The 17568-nt window shown below is 38.0% G+C and overlaps 1 protein-coding gene across 2 annotated transcripts; it reads left to right on the top strand.

Moving 5' to 3' along the window:
* The first annotated feature begins 4851 nt into the window (after positions 1 to 4851).
* Positions 4852 to 17155, top strand: LOC307011990 (N-acetyllactosaminide beta-1,3-N-acetylglucosaminyltransferase 3-like). 2 transcript variants are annotated; one of them, XM_079638137.1, is made up of 2 exons: positions 4852 to 4916; positions 15243 to 17155. In XM_079638137.1, the coding sequence occupies exon 2, from the start codon at positions 15251 to 15253 to the stop codon at positions 16403 to 16405; it is 1155 nt and encodes a 384-aa protein (XP_079494263.1). In that variant the 5' UTR covers positions 4852 to 4916; positions 15243 to 15250; the 3' UTR covers positions 16406 to 17155. The 2 variants fall into 2 exon arrangements, with proteins under 2 accessions (XP_079494263.1, XP_079494264.1); XM_079638138.1 differs by lacking the exon at positions 4852 to 4916 and adding an exon at positions 11429 to 11436 and having other exon boundaries at positions 15243 to 16546.
* Positions 17156 to 17568: the final 413 nt, after the last annotated feature.

Raw genomic sequence — 17568 nt, forward strand, 5'->3', positions numbered from 1 at the left:
AAGCAAAACAAAACTAATCAAAAGTGTAGTGCAGATCAGTAAAGTGTAGATGTGTAATGCAAAAAGGAGTAGGATGATGCTGCCACCAGCCTGGAGGCCAGAGCAAAGCAGAGAGCAACCGGATATACAGAGCAACTGGCAGGAGATGTTTTTAAACAGTCCCGCCAATCAGCTGCTGTCAGATGGACCGAAAACAGATAGCTCCCCCTGTAATTTGATCTAAGACTGGAGATTGCAAAGTACAGTGAGTGAGTGAAAGCAATTGGGACATTGCTTAATTTGTATCATCTTTACTCTTAATTTGGTGTCGTGCTACAGACCTAATTTAAATATTATGCAGAAACAGAAATCCAATCAGTTATCCACATACAGAGGCTACTTAATATGAACAAATGTAAACACACCGTGTCCTGATTGGCTAATGATCCGGATCAGATCGCATGTTAATGCCAAGTGTAAACGCAGCATCTGTGTATCCCCAGTTTCAGTTCTCCCTTGTCGGTTCTCGTCAGGACAGTTACTCAGAAGTTTGGTATGTGTCTTGTTCATGAATAAATACTGTTTAATCCTGATCTGTCTTCTTCCTGAATGTGCCTTATGCAACCAAAGTGTGACAAATAGGGAGCCAATGCAGTGTTGACAGAACCTAATATAGTCATAATTCCTGATTATAAGACAACAAACACAGGCACGGTCATATTTGGAGAGAAATTTCTGGGAATCATATTGAAAATCAAAAATGAATTCAGTCATTTCTGTGTGGCTCCGTCCAAAGATCATCTGATCAGATTTTGGACAAAATTGGTAGGAGTAGTGAAAAAAACGCTCGTTTCATTCTGGGGCTATTTCTCAGGGTTGCATTAGGGCGTATAAAAGAGCATTTTACAAAATCTGCATTTTAAAAGACCCCCATCCTGGACACTATCTGTTCTCCTCCCTACCCCGAATATACAGATTAATAAAAAATAAATAAAAAAACAGACTGAAAAATAGCTTCTACACTCAGGTAGTTAAATGCTTAAATGCATAATTCCCCTTAATACCAAAGACTCATGCAACAAACCCCTAACTTAAAAAAAAGAAGAAAGAAGTGCAATAACATCTCCTTCCTACATTCCTGTACTGCATTATTCCCTTTGCACTAACTCAATGTTCATGTCCATTGTGTCTATCTTTGTAGTTATATCTTATTTTGCATTCAATATTATGTCTTTATTTGTTATTATGTCATTTTTTTAATTGTCCCTGTTATTTATACTGTTTACATCGTTTATAGTTATCCTGCTAATTCTGAGAGCTGCCAAACGAACATGTTTTGTTGTTTCTTTTAACAAAATAAAGATCTATCTATCTACAAGTGCAAATTTTAGACTAGACTTTTAATTAAAATAATGTCAGAACTTTTTACAGGCTTTTTGTTAACACTTGGGCTTTAGTCTTTTAGAAAATCAAGTCAAGCATTTAACTACTTCACATCATGAATTCCTCCCCCCAGTTTAAGTTACAGGAAAAACAAGTAAAATTCTTTGTTCTCAGAGAACAATTTAGCCCCTGAAAGACATCAATGGAAAGCAGGTTTATTGTTTCATTACAATAATAGCTCTGATATATGAAAAGCACAACTCTTAATAAAACTCTCATCCTATCGAAATCAGTTCTATAAAGCTCGTATGTACAGCTATAGCAGAAGGTATTGTATAAGAGTAGGCTGTCAAATTTGGGTAAGTTGCGAACTTGGGATTTCCAAATGGATTGTTCTTTTGAAGAACAAAAAGTATTTTAAAGGCAGACCTTTTCAAATAATAGCTTGATCCGGTTCACAAGCTAGTGATTTGTTCACGAAACGGGCTTTTTCGATTCTCAGTTTCATCTTACTGATTCATAAAATAACAAACAATTTGGTCCATTTCAGAAGATAAAACACAAGTCAAAGGGACTTTTATGAATATTTTATGGTGCATACGTATATGTCTGTTTTTTTTTGCAGACATATACGGTGTGCATTTATGGGTGCATTTCTTTTATCAAAATACAGTCAAAAAAGTAATATTGTGAAATATTACAATTTAAAGGAACAGTTTTCTATTTGAATATATATTAAGATGTAATTTATTCCTGTGATGGCAAATCTGTATTTTCAGCATCATTACGCCAGTCTTCAGTGTTACATGAGCCTTCAGAAATCATTCTCATATTGTCATAGTTTCACTTACCACGGACTTCGTTTTCCTGCTTGCACTATTTCCCGCCAATAGTTTGTTGTCATGGTTAAAGATTTGATTTCATCTCGGACACTGCCAGCCCCACTCCCAACCCAGGCTGCGATGTCGCACCAGAAAGAGCGATTAAGCCTGACATCACACCCAATACTGAGGGGACCCCTTCTGACCAGGTGTGCGTGCGAACCGGCTGACCCTTCCATCGCTGTGGTCCTCGTGGAGGGAATGGAAGCAATCTGTTATGATAAAACTAACTCCTTACACTAGAAGTTCAGAATTTCTACACCTAACATGAGCCCACTTGCACTTTTCAAAAGTGATGCAGTACCGTATTAAAACTATAAAGCTTACAGTGTAAGGGGAATTTTTAATAGTTTATTTTCTTACTGCGGTTGCAATTTTCTATTTTTGAGGGGTTTTCCCAGAAAATCTGTTTCTTTTTTCATTTATAGTATAAAACTTGCTATATTAAAATATACTGATATTGGCTTTTGTCTTTTACTTTAGATCACTTTGAATGACGACACAGCGCCTGTTGAGTTCACGAGCTCGTCATGCACGTGTACTGCAGGCAAAGCTTAATGCAATCATCTTGTTGCCATGCTTTTCCAGACTGCCCACTTCAGTATGATGCAGATGCAGATGCAGACAGTACCACCAATTACAGCATGCACAGACACTCTGCAAACATGGCATAGACCAAGAACACAAGTAACATTTCAACTAGCTATACCAATGTTTTGCAAATTAATCACAGTCAAGTAAAAATATTTAGAAAGTGTCTTTTTTTTTTCTTTTCTTTTTTTTCTGGGGATTTCTACAGAGACTACATATCAGTTGCCAAGGATGTGTTCCAGAAGTGTATGCAAATCTACACTACAGAGCATGCACAGGTAACAAAGAAACATTAAATGAAATTAAATATTATATCTTACATTACATAAGTAGAAATAATCCACGGCCAGCTGTGCATAAAACTATTTTAATGCACAACATGGAGGCAAAGAATCACCCGAGATTACATTTATTTAAATGAATTATAGCATTTATTTGAATTATTGAGAGAGGTAGACTTTTAATTAAAAGCACAATCTCCTATCGCTGTTTTAATGAAAGTAGCACATTAATATAGAACGATGATTAAACTGACTAGAACTACCTGTGCATTAAACTGTTTTACTGCACACTTCCAGCCAATCAGAATCGAGTATTTAGACAGAATTCTGTCTGGTATAACAGCACATGACAAATTAAACACTAATGTGATGAAGTTTCCTAAACGTCTATTTATTTTAGGTCACCTCCCTGACCCAGCAGTATTGGCCATTGGAGAAGCTGTCAAAGGACTCACTCCCCAACCTCTGATTTCCTGCGTCCTTACTGATTTATCAGAACTGTCTTTAGTGGACTTCAGATTTGGTCCTGTGCCCCAAGGTTCAGTGCTCTCCTACCAGTGCCCTCCTCTTGTGACCAAAAACTACATGAAACATCCAGATGCTCCTGTGGTCCCTAAACTCCCTATTAATGGTTTTAAATTCCCGAGGAACTTGCACTTCGTTCCAAACTGCCACCGGTTCTTCTATTTAGAGAGCCTAAGTGTCACACAGGATTTGGCAGTTACAATTCACCTTTGGCTAAGCCCCGCCCCCCTAGTTACTGTTGCTACGTCCGTCAACTTCATCTGGGCTCTGGTTTGGTATCAACATGGCTTATGCTGTGACAGCTCTTCCTGCTGAAATTTTATCAAACTTTTATAAAGCAGCAAATAAAGTGTCCGATAGAAGTAGGCAAAAGGGGCTGCAGTATGCGTTCGAAGGTTATATATTCAAGACATAACGTTACCGGTGAAACGCAAGCAACAACAAGGCATCCAAGTAGAGGCAAAAGCATAATGGTCACAGTCAAAAAATTATCCACCGCATATCCTAATCGAGACCGAGGCTGGGACTAAAAATATCAAGGAGCAACTGTTATGATGTGAGAAAAGACCCAAAAGCGAGATACGGCAAAAATAGTCTTTAATGTAAATTAGAAGCTGTCCACAAAATGTAAAACAAACAGAAAGTTCGGAGGAGTCCGTTGAAAACAGGAATAGCCGGCTGGCTCATAAACGAGAACAAAAATCTTCTCCTGGGACAGTGCAGCACAGGATGCGGCCAGAAAACAGAAAGAGAGTGGCGAGCCTTACGTCTCACGTGTTGAGAGAGAAATCCAGTAGCTAGAAGCAGGTGCTGTGCAGGTTCTCGGAGACAGGTAGCTGGTTAGAATACAGAGAACACTTAATAGCAATATACTGTCGTAGAATCGGCTCCAGTAAGTTCACGGACAGGACAGGACAGGACAGGACAGGACAGGACAGGACAGGACAGGACAGGACAGGACAGGACAGGACAGGACAGGACACGAGAGGTAAGCGAGATGCAATACGCATGTAGCATTGAATAATCTGACAATGAGACAAGGAGGGTGAGAGCTAGAAGAAGCAGAAGCAATTAGAGGAAAAGAGGGAACAGGTGGAAGGAAATCAGCGCGGAGAATGTAGAGTGAAAACAGCTGAGGGTGATGAGAAGACGAGAGAGTGGGTGTGAGTGAATGTGTAAGTGAACGTGTGTGTCTGTGTGTGTGTGACCACAAGAGGGAGACCGAGAAGGAGGAGAGAGCCAGGTCATGACAGCAACACTGTTCATGCAAAGCTGGGTAGGTCTCTATACACTTCTATAATCGTTATTACAAAGCAAACGGACTACGCGAGTATAAAGTTGTATTTATTAGCAGCGTGTGCTAGCATATCAACAATTAGGGTAGAGAACCGAAATCATAACCTAAAACTGTCTAACTAGTATAACTTCACAGTAAGGTTAAAAGCTTGTGCTTGTTGATCCTTGAGGGGTTTCGCCGACTGTGAGGACGTCTACACAGTTGAATCCAAAGACGACACTTGTCAGGATTTGACTTCGGGAAGGGAAAAACGGACACCCCCCTCCAACCTCTCTGGGAAACGCGTATATGTGTTACAAATGCCCCAGGCACAATGTTTAACCATATTTTTGATAAAACTACGACGATAATAGCCTGCCGAGACCAAAAATATGAGACGCCTGTGTTAAAGTCAATGGAGCGCTGTGAAAAAGTGTCGGACCTCTGTGGGAGCTTTTTCTTGGCTGCGCTGTGATTGGTCAATCTACATTCTAGGGTGTGGCTTAGCCAAAGGCGAATAGAGGAGCGGATTATGCACAAGCCTAGAGTGACTACTAACAGATTTTATGAGGTTTCTCATGTGCGAGGGGAGACATCTGGCCAGGCACTGGCAAGGCGGATAGTCAAGGGCGTAAAGCAAAAAACTAGGGCAATGAAAAGAGGCCTTGACAGGGAATCTGAGGTGCTGGAACGTAACTCTGAACTGTTCAATGTGAATGTCTCACCTTGTGGTTTTGTTGTGCACCCAGATGCGTCCTACCTTGTGCCCTGATGCCAAAGTTTATGACCCTAATGCAGATCCCTGTTTCGGGCTAGCTGAGGTGAAATGCCCAGATGATGCTACAGTTCTGAGGCTGGGCATATTCAAATTGTGAAAGGACAGGCAACCCTGAAAAAATCTCATAAATATTACTGGCAGGTTCAAGGTCAGCTGCTGCATTCCTGTGCACATATATTCACACAAAAAATAACAGTTTAACATAGTGGCAAAACAATTATTAATTACTTACGTTAACAAATATTATTATAACTACATATTATACCCAAAATAAGAAGTTTTGCCCACTCAGGTCCTGTGTCCATATCTCAAAGGTGCAAATGCTGCCTGATTTACAAATTCATATGTATAATTATCTGGCTTTTACTATGATTCAAAACAAATGTTTATTGTAATAGTCATTTTAGATCATTTTAAGACTTTGTTTATCTTAATTTTATTACTGTTCAGTTGTGGTATACATTATTTGGAGAAATAAAGTATGGTGATATTTTCCTGGAACAGTAATTTGTGTCAAAATGATATTATGACTTGAAAGTGAAAGAACAAATGTAATAAAGGCTTCAATAATAGATGTAATAAAAATATAAAGGGAAAGTTGCTTCATAATTTGTTTTCAGAATAACTGCAAGAGGAGTGACTTCATAGTCGTGATCTGCTCCAGCTGTTACCTCACTAACTATTTTGTCGTCTTGGGTGTTGTCAGAGGAAGGGATAGGAAAAATGTCAAGTATGGGTTGAATTCTAACTCTTTTGTAAACAGACTCTCGTGAAGTTTCTCCCCAGTTGTTACACATAAATCGGGACGGGACGGCCCCTTTTCTGAGGCGCTTACGACCAGTAGCGTCGATAAAGTGTCGGCTACAAAATGTGCAACCTAAGGATCTTAAACGTCGGGCCTTCTATGCATCGAATAGCATGCATCCACTTCTTTGTCAGTTAGACGTCGCTTGGAAAAGCATGAAAACTCAAAAATGGTTGTCGCTGCTTATTATTTGTGCAATGAGGGACACCTCAATGTTGCTTCAGCCATTGTTGTTTCGACCCGGAAGTCGCTTTACACAGCAAACGTGCATTCTAACTTCCGTGAAAAATGTCTCAATTTTATGTTTAATTAAGGGTTTGAAGTCTCTTCAGTTCACCAAGGCAGCATTTATTTGATAAAAAAGAAGAAAAAAAAAACAGTAAAACAACAATATTGTGAACTATTAGACCTTCAAATAACTATTTTGAAAAATCTATTTTGAAAAGGTTTCTCATTGACTGAGAGTTCTGCTCCGCTTTTATGCTGCTTCCCTCCCGGAAGAGAGAACATACCACAGTACACTCTGCAGATATCACAAAATATACATCTCATATATGGTCTTCACTCTTTAACCCCTTATATTGGCATAGCCATTACATATTAAAACAGTAATATCCTATAATAAACCTAAACTAATCTTGACAAACTATATATCATTTGAAAGCTTACAATTTCTAGTTTACATATTTGGTGACTGATTTTTTAAATAAATGACAGAGGAGCCGTAATTTGCAACAAGAATATTTTCATACTCCTAAGGCGTGTACAGACCTTTATTTTGAAATAGTGATGAACATGAAAAATCATGAAAGAATGGTAGAAACCTCCGTTTGTTTTCATGCCAAGAGTTCAAAAGATAGCATCCATTCAATTCTTTTAGAAAAAAAGGTCTGAAAATGTTTTAAATATAAAGAAAAAAATAATAGATTTGTGATGTGGCAGCGAGCTATAATGCACATACGTGTTCTTTTTGTGTTTCTTAGAGGTTGAATTTGTTTTAAAATCTGCCAAACTTTTGCCAAACCATCCTACACTTCTGAATAGGATGTCTTCTTCATAAATTGATATGAAAATTTTAAAAATAATGGTTCAGATCACTCAAACAACATATGGAAATGGAGGCGCCCTTATATGGGCAGTAATGTCAACTAGTGAAAAAGTTTGGTTCTGCGCCCAAACAAAATCTTACTGTAAGCTTATTTTTTGAGATATCAACCTAAAATTTGAAACACAACTTGTTCAGATTTTTGGCTTTGATTTTTTTGCATTTTTAGAGTCCTACAGGTTTTGAAAATATATATTTTATATAAAATATGAATAATTAAATTTGTAACATTGTACATTTTCATAAACTCAAACTTCTAAAACTTTTTTTCTGTTTAACTTTCTTAATTTTTCTTAATTAACATTCTGTCAAATGTCTTCTTTAAAACAAGACCAATCATACATCTATATTCCAAAGCATTCTTGAATTACAACCATTTCAGTTCGGAATGTGCATTTCCATGTCTATTAAAAAAAGGGAGGTGCCGCTTAAGGGGTTAAAGACAGGAAAGGTATTCACCACTTCAGGAAGCCACACCAAATGATGTCAGCTAGTCATTCGCCTAGCATCACAGAGAGAGCATCTGAAAATTATTTCCCATAATTATGTGCATTATAACAGAGTTAATATGTTACAAACTTACTCAAGAGTAATACATTAATAATAACTATTACAGTAATAAAGAGTTAAGGTTACACTTTCTTGGTTAGTTTGTTGTGACTGTTGTCATGGATGTTAATTTGATTTGTCATTCTGTTCAGATGTGTTTGATTAATTACCTTGTTTGACTGTTGTATTTAATTTCCTGTGTTTCTGTTCTTAATTGTCTGGTCTCGTCTATGTTATGATTATGTTTTGTTTGCCTGCCTTGCTTTGATTATATTCACTTTAGATTATTAAAGACTTTGAACTTGATTCCCTTATCTTTGTGCATTTGTATACAGCCAAGTTGTGACATAATACCTGCTAAAGGCTGCAACTGTGCTACTAAGTGCAAATAGCCTACTTTGCAAGTCTTAGCATCCCTTACAAAAAAATAAGTATACTTCGAGTTCATTGCCTTCAGAACAGGCAACAAAGCAGCACTAAGAACAGCAATAGCCGATCAACCCCTCCCGAATCTGACGACCAGAAAGATTATATAAAATTATAGGGCCCTATTTTAACGATCTGAAACGCAAGTATCAAACACGAAACGCGAAAGTAACTTTGTGGGCGGATCCCGGGCGCTGTTGCTATTATACCGGCGGGATAAATTACTCTTGCGCCCGACGCAAATCTAAAATGTGTTGGTCTGAAGTAGCTTCATTATTCATAGGTGTGGTTTGGGCGTAACGTGAAATCAGAGCGTCCTCTCACATTCCCTTTAAGAGCAGGCGCGCTTGTTCCATGGCGGATTTCTATTAAAACGGCGGATTTGCCAAGGGGGTAATCCATCCGCCAGAAACTGAAGCCTCCCTGGGCGCCGCCATTGTAGCAGAACTTCACCTGCTGTTAGCATTCCATTGACTCTCATTAATTTTGGCGTCACTTTGACAGCGAATAACTTTACATCTGAGGCGTCCAAAGACTCCATTTGTCCATTATTTATTTCTAAAGAAACTCGACAATGTATAAAAGGCTCCATTACCTTGTACCTTACGTTATGGCCCCGTAGAAGCCGTTATTGTAAAAATAGGCTAACGATTGCGTCATAAACACGCGACTCTCTGTCGCACTGTAGATAAATTACCGTATAGACCGGCGGAGAAGCTCACGTAAATCGGGAGGACGTGGAGGCATAAAGTCCGATAAAGTCAAGGGAGAAGCCCATAGAGAGTGATAAAGTTGATCCTGCTGCTAGCTCATGGACAGCTAATACTCACGCTCTCCGTCTCTGCGAGATTCGGAAGGGAATGATTCAGATTTCTGTCGGCACAGCTACTAGAAGTCTAACAACTGTCAGACACGTTGCTCACGTCACCAAGCTCAGTTTGAGCCTGCGCAGTTCGCCTGGCGATCAGGAAGTGAGTGCTTCAAATGGGCTTCACTTTTCTCCGTTGAAATCTATGGGGTCGCTGTGTCCATCTTATATACTGTCTATGGGATTTGCCAGGCGCACGCCAGGAGCGGTTCACAGCGAGGAGACCGACGTTCTCGCCAGCTCAACCGTGCCCTTTGGTGGTCAGAGCTCATTCTACTAGGAGTATGGCGGCCTCTAAAGCACTTTTATCTGGGGTTTCTCTCCAAGACGTTTGTGATGCGGCAGGTTGGTCCTCACCGCTCACATTCGTGAGGTTTTATAGCCTGGACCTGGATGCTGCCCCAGGGTCTCAGGTGCTTACTGCTTAGTGTTAGTTGACAACAGTCTGACACTCAGGCATTTGTAAGTCTGGCGGTGTGGGTATTCTCGTTCCCATGGCGTCATTTCGACGCAGCGCGAGTTCCCTCGAAAGGGAACGTCTCAGGTTACTAATGTAACCATTGTTCCCTGAGAATGGAATGAGACGCTGCGTCGCCCTGCCATACTTCCTGCATCCCTGTGATCGGCTTGCTTCGACAATTCAAAGCTAATGCCGGTTTTCACCGGATGTGCTTTTATCAATTCCTGGTCATGACGTCACCCGCCCGTGGCGTTCGTTCATTCATTCCATTGGACTAAGTTGACAGTGATGCTTCAGACGCGTGCACGCTGGAGGCGTTCCCATGGCGTCATTTCGGCGCAGCATCTCGTTTCCTTCTCAGGGAACAATGGTTACATTAGTAACCTGAGACGTTTTCCATTTAGAGCAACAGAATGTTGTTAGACAATTCTACATTTGGGTGAGCCTCAACCTCTGATTATTGTAATATTATTCTAACTAAATGTACATGGGAAACCATGGCATGATTATACAAAGTTACCATTAGAAGTAGTTCGAATAGATACGGGCATCTAGGATATTAGTCAATCGCCTCTGTTAATGACCAAGACTGAGAAGCTTATGTTTAAGATATCGTATACCTGGCTGGTGCGAGACTCAAAACGTTATAGGATTCTGGATGAACGAATGTAATTTAAATAAAGAGTTGAATAGAATAATCAAAAATTCACCTAAATGTAATGATTAACAAACATCAATTAAACCTTTTTAATTTTTGGAGTCAGATGAAACAAAGAGGTAATTAAATTACTTTGCCACACTGAAAAGACAGTAATGTGCAGAATCCTTCACCTGCTTATCGGAAACTGCCGTTGGACTGACTTGGCAGGCCTTACACTTGTTAGGGGGAGGACAAACGAACCCAGAAAGTTTCAAACCAAACCAGTCTTTCCTCTGAAAACCGTCATCTTCTCGTCACCATGCTTATTATTTCTGGGTGTAGCTATGTTGGGTAACTTGTAGTGATTAAATTAACACAAAAGAATATTTTGTGAGCTAACTTCTGTGTGAGTAGTAACCCTATGTTTAGTAACCATAGTTGAGTGTGTTAAAGGTATTGTTGTTGTATCTGCGTAGGGCTGGCCTGTGTGGTCCTTTAAGTTAATACACTGTTCAATTTTGCTATATCTTTATCGTGGGATCATATAGGGAGGTGGATGCATTTAATTTAAGAATTCTGGTTTTCTCCTGTGTTTAAATAGAGAGGGAGTAAGGGAAGAGTTTGTACTTGATTTATTTTACTTTTGAAGGTAAGGTCGGGCTTAGCCTACACTGTGTGATTTTAGTCACTGTGTGATTTCTGTGTGACTCATGCAAATTTCTGCTTTGTCATACAGTGTTTGTGCAGTATAGGGGGGAAAAAGAGGCAATAATACTCTCCTGACCGGCAATCAGATGATTGGATGAATTTCTGGCATGTCATTCACAGTAATGAGTCATTCATGAACGTTCATTGCGTCTGTGTGACAAATTAACAAAAGACTCGGAAGGTAAAGTAATTATTTTATGTTCCCTGTAGCTAAATTATTTTTGACTGCATTATAATTATTTCTTAATTCAGAATATGATTAAGATTGCGTAGGTGGATGTGTTCAGTGATTTACACGTCTTGTTTAAAGCTGGGTACTGCTTGGAATTTGCTAAATGGCTGCTTGAATCACAAAGATAACATTTGCGTTCAGAATGCACTTTTATTCGACGACTCAGCTGCTTTTCTTGTGTGCCTCTCGTTTGTTTATTTTTTTCCTCACGTGTGCAGTCTTTTAAGTGATAATTCGACAGGCTTTGCAAATTCACTCGCATGTGCCATTGCATTTTCACTTGTATTACAACTGTCTAATGTTAAATCTGCTTCAAGCAATAAACGTTCACAAATTCGAAAAAAGACAAAAGAATTACAGGAAAACTGGATTCTAACCCTCATGCCACAATCAAGACACCGGAGCAGTGAGAAAAACTTTCCTCTAAAGACAGCAGTAGCTACATAGGTTTATTTCTCCAGTTTATTTTATCAGGAGGAAAGTATTTCGACATGAACAAAAACTCAAATGTTAGGCTACTTGTGTTGACATTATCCGAAGAAGCTAATTAACAGCCAGGTAAGATAAACATTTTTTTATTTTAGATGTTTAGATAACTAAACATTTACTGTTCCAAAAATGTCAGTAGGCCTATTTTAATTTTAAATGCGTTTGAATGATTTGGGGTTTCGACCGTTAATTGCTCTTAGAAAATGAACCTAATACGACAACAAGATGTGATACTATATCTTTTATCTACAGTAGCCTACATCTGATGATTCTTAAGCAATAAGGTGCGATCGAGGTTGTGTGTAGGCTACTGTGTTTTGAACGGCTGTCACGGCTGAAGGTCGTTATAGGCACGCTTTTATAAAACGGTTACCAATACAAACATTAAAGCCAAAAACATATTTCAATAGGCCTACTAGGCTACCTTGATCAAGTAAAATCACTAAAATCACTACTTTCCGCTGGAAACCCATGAACAGCAACAATGTTCCATGGAGCTCAAATAAAAACAACAGTAGCCTATTGGAACCTTTCTCATTCGCTGTCATAATTTTTAAAACACATGTGATATTTCCTCACACAAATACTTATTATACTTTTATAATGACTATCATTTTAAGTTGATAGTCCTGAACATTATAGAAAAGCAGAATTTATGGCTGAGTATTTATACATATACATACTGTATATGCATATATATATATGTATATATATATATATATATATATATATATATATATATATATATATATATATATAATATATATATATATATATATATATATATATTATATATACAAACCACTATTGTTGTTCAAATTGTTGTTCTTACACAACAACATTATGGAAGAAGCTGGATGATTATTTTGCTATATATATATATATATGTATATATATATACAGGTGCTGGTCATATAATTAGAATATCGTCAAAAAGTTTTGAAAAAGATTTATTTCAAGAATTAAACTAACAGGTGAAACTAATATATTATATAGACTCATTACATGCAAAGTGAGATATTCCAAGCCTTTAGTTGTTATAATTTTGATGATGGCTTACAGTTTATGAAACCCACGAAATCAAAATCCCAGAAAATTTGAATATTACATGAAATCACACAGTAATTACACAGTAATACCATGGTTATTGAACAAGGTTTTGGTTCCTTTGGCAGTGTGGGCAGGATCCTGCAAATCCTGCTGGAAAATGAAGGAAGCATGAAGTGCTCTGAAAATGTCCTGGTAGACGGCTGCGTTGACTCTGGATTTAATAAAGCACAGTGGACCAAAGTCCTCTTTTCTGATGAGAGCAAATTTTGCATCTCATTTGGAAATCAAGGTCTCAGAGTCTGGAGGAAGAGAGGAGAGGCACAGAATCCACGTTGCTTGAAGTCCAGTGTAAAGTTTCCACAGTCAGTGATGGTTTGGGGTGCCATGTCATCTGCTGGTGTTGGTCCACTGTGTTTTCTGAGGTCCAAGGTCAACATAATTGGGGGGTCATCGGGGATTTGTTGGCCGCCCCTGACCATTTAATACCATTCAGCCTTGCAGTTGATGCTATGATGTGGGGGTGGGTAAATGTTACGGCCCTTGCCATAACACAAAGAGGGTCAACACGGAAGGCTCGGTCCAATAGGGATTTATTAACAAACGATAATCATAACAAAGTTTAGGGGAGAAAAGAAATAGGGAAAACCGAAAACAAGCGCCACTCAATCGCCGCACCAATCCCGCCTCCCAGATGTAACAACGGGGCTCCTTATATCCACGCTCCTCTTACACGGTCTACAGGTGTAGAGAATCTGCTCCAAATAACTAATAAGACACGCAACACACACCCAACCACTAGAGGGCACTCAGGGCAGAAAAAAACATTAGGAAAGGAAATAGCGAGCAGTCAAACTACATGCACATGTAACATCCATAGTAACACCTTTATCCCCCCAGAAAACCATCACCATACCCTTTTTACATACACATATACCTACGCCCCTATCCCAGATAGGGCAGGATCAGCCACCACGTTATCTTTACCCCGAACATGTCGAATGTCGTCGAGGTTGTACGGCTGCAAACACAAACTCCAGCGCAGAAGACGCTGGTTAAAGTTGCGCATTCAAAAAGGTAAGAGGATTATGGTTCACAGTAGAGGTCATTATATGGTCACTATAAGAGGGTGAGAGCATGCCAGGTACACACCTCAAAATGTTAAATAGCAAGGACTAAAGCTAAAGCCTCCTTCTCAATAGTTGATATAGCCTAATATATCTGCTTCTTTGAAAAGTAAGCTACATCATCAGCTCCCCTTTTCTGAAGGACAGCTCCTAAGACACGCAATACACACCCAACCACTAGAGGGCAGACACAAACATTAGGAAAGGAAATAGCGAAATTATATATATATATATATATATATATATATATATATATATATATATATATATATATATATATATATATAAACAAATGCATATACAAGTCAACACATGAAACAAAGCTAATAAAAACATTATGAAATAAAAACATTATGAATGTCTTTACTGTAACTTTTGATTAATTTAATTAATCCTTGATGAATAAAAGTATTGATTACTTTTACCCCCCCCCCCCAAATAAATAAATAAATAAATAAAATAGACATTCCTACTGACCCCAAACGTTTGAATGGTTTAATGTTACAAAAGCTTTCTATTTCAGATAAATGCTGTTCTTTGAACATTCTATGCATCAAATAATCCTGAAATAAAAATGTAAATAACTTTTTTCAACATTGACAATAATCACTCATACAGCTGTCATGAGAAGAGCAGAATAAAATGAATAAGAATAAAGTTCAAAATGAAAAATCTCTTTCTACAAAATATAACTTGTAATGATTTTCAATTCATGATATAATAAAATAAGTTAAGCCAACCCCCTTCAGTAGAACACAAAAGTAGATATTTTATATACACAATATATTATTCCAAACAACAATAAAAAAAAAACCTTTATAAAAATACATATATATATACACACACACACATATACACATTATATAATCATAGTAATAACGATAATAATAATAATTATTATTGTATATATAACCCCCCAATAAGATATATTCTGGGTAAATGACAGAATTTAAATATTTAGCTGAACTATCCCTTTCATTAATTCAGTTTCATGGACAGCCTTGAATTCATATTTTGTAATTAGGTCTGAAAAATCCTTGTTGTGAGAACTTTTGTGTTCATACTGTGAATTGTGTCTCTTTTCCTAAACAGGTGCGAAGATGAGGAAGGAAAACGCAAAGACAATAGCATTAATTCTCACAGGTGTTGTGTGCCTCTTCGTTATTATGAACAAAAACGACACTGAAGACGACGTGACATCAAATAGCAAAGACACACATGAGATGCTCCATCATCAAATACATTTGCCCAGATCCAAAACTCCCAAGCCTTTGTCTTCACGTTGTCAGCAGAATATGTCGGCTTATAATGTGACTGGATTTTCTACTCTGCCAGGTCATATCCAAGATTTCCTGCTTTACCGACACTGTAGGAATTTCCCCATGCTGCTCGACCTGCCTAATAAGTGTGGTGGACCCCTGAACTCTGCAGATGTCTTCCTTCTGCTGGTCATCAAGAGTTCTCCAGAAAACTACGAGCGGCGAGAAGTCCTGCGGAAAACATGGGCTAAGGAACGACTGCACAAAGGTGTGTGGATCCGTAGAGTCTTCATAATCGGAACAACTAAAACTGGCTTCGAGAAGCGCAGGTTGAATAAGCTATTGGAGCTGGAGAACAATGAGAACAAGGACATTTTACAGTGGGACTTCAATGATTCATTCTTTAACCTCACACTGAAGCAGATCCTTTTCCTAGAGTGGATGGAAAGATGGTGCCCACAGGCTAGATTTCTCTTAAACGGGGACGATGATATATTTGCCAATACGTTTAACATGATTGAGTATCTTCAAGGTCAAGAGGACAATAATGGAAGTAAACATCTCTTTACCGGGCACCTCATCCAGAACGTAGGGCCTATTAGACACTCTTCAAGTAAATACTTTGTCCCGGTGCAGGTTCAGGAGTCTGACAGATATCCTCCTTACTGTGGTGGAGGAGGCTTTCTTCTCTCAGGCTTCACGGCCAGAACAATCTACAACATGTCTCACTCTATAATTATACTGCCCATTGATGATGTTTACATGGGAATGTGTTTGGAAAAGGCTGGCCTCAAACCTACATCCCACATTGGTGTAAGAACTTTGGGTCTGCATGTCCCAGCTGAGAACGTTGACATATTTCACCCTTGCTATTACAGAGAAATCATTTTAGTGCACAGATTTCTGCCGCACATGATTTTTGTGATGTGGGATGAAATACAAAACCCACATTTGCAATGTGGAAAGACAAATTCCTCTCTTCAGGGAAGCCCATAAACTAAAGAACAGGGTGTGTGATTCATTTTAAAGGGAAACATAATAGTTTGCTGGAATTGATGTAATCAATTTTGTTTTTAATCAATGAATTAACTTTTTTTTCCTACACCATGTTTTACCATCTCACTTCTCAAGAAAATGATGTGGTGTATTGTATTGCACTTTAAGCTGAAAAGGGTGGTTGACTACTTTCTCAGCAAAATAAGTTGTAGTCTTTATAGTTTTATGGTTTTTATTCTTTCTTTTAAATAATAGGAGAGTGCTTATGGAGATAGAAATCTATATCTTTCCCTTTTTATATCTAATTTTATCAGGATAGTTAATTAAGTGTAATATGAAGTGGCATTCACTTGCACACAGTCTATGCATTAAATGATAGCTGCAAAAGCAAATGAGGATGTTTACACCTCTGAATGTGGTACAAAGTACAGCAGGATAGAATCTTTACATCATTTCAGTTCTTTTGAATCAAAGCGGTTCGCAAATTCAGATGGTTCATCTGAATTATTCATTTCGTGAATCACGAATCTGAATCGCAAGATTCACTGGACATCGCCCAATTCATTTTAAAGAGAAGTGTCTGTTCAAGTAAGCTTTAATGTGTGTTTTCAAATTATAAACACATAAATTATTTTGATAGGGTACGTTTTGCATGTGACAAAGTTTGTTAATGTGACAACTCTCCTGTTCTCTTCTAAAAATGTTTGTATTAATAAAAGGAGAATACTAACTTCAAAGGTCAAATAGTTATAAAATGCTGAATCTTTTGCATTTTTTCATGGTGTTGTGTAGGTGTATCTTTTGTTGTTTTATGCACCAGAGATCCACTGAAGCAGCACCTCATCATTGTCATAACCAGCTGTGCTGTTGTTTATCAAATTACTTGTACTTTTCATATTGATTTAATATCAATTAGTTAATACTTACATATTTTTCTTTACTTATTTGAGCCGAACTTAAGTCAGACTCCATCAATGTGTCTTTATTTTTATCTATGAAGATTGGATACATTATGCAACATGGAAGAACCATCAAAGATTGTCAAATATGAAAATGTTTGTTTATGAGGACAATGTTACGTTTGGTTCTTTCTTGGGTGGAGGATTGTTTAGATACTGACAGTATAATTGATATCATAGTCATCAGTCATTCATTTATAAATT

Source organism: Phoxinus phoxinus (assembly GCF_949152265.1).
Source record: "Phoxinus phoxinus genome assembly, chromosome: 15".
Lineage (NCBI taxonomy): Eukaryota > Metazoa > Chordata > Actinopteri > Cypriniformes > Leuciscidae > Phoxinus > Phoxinus phoxinus.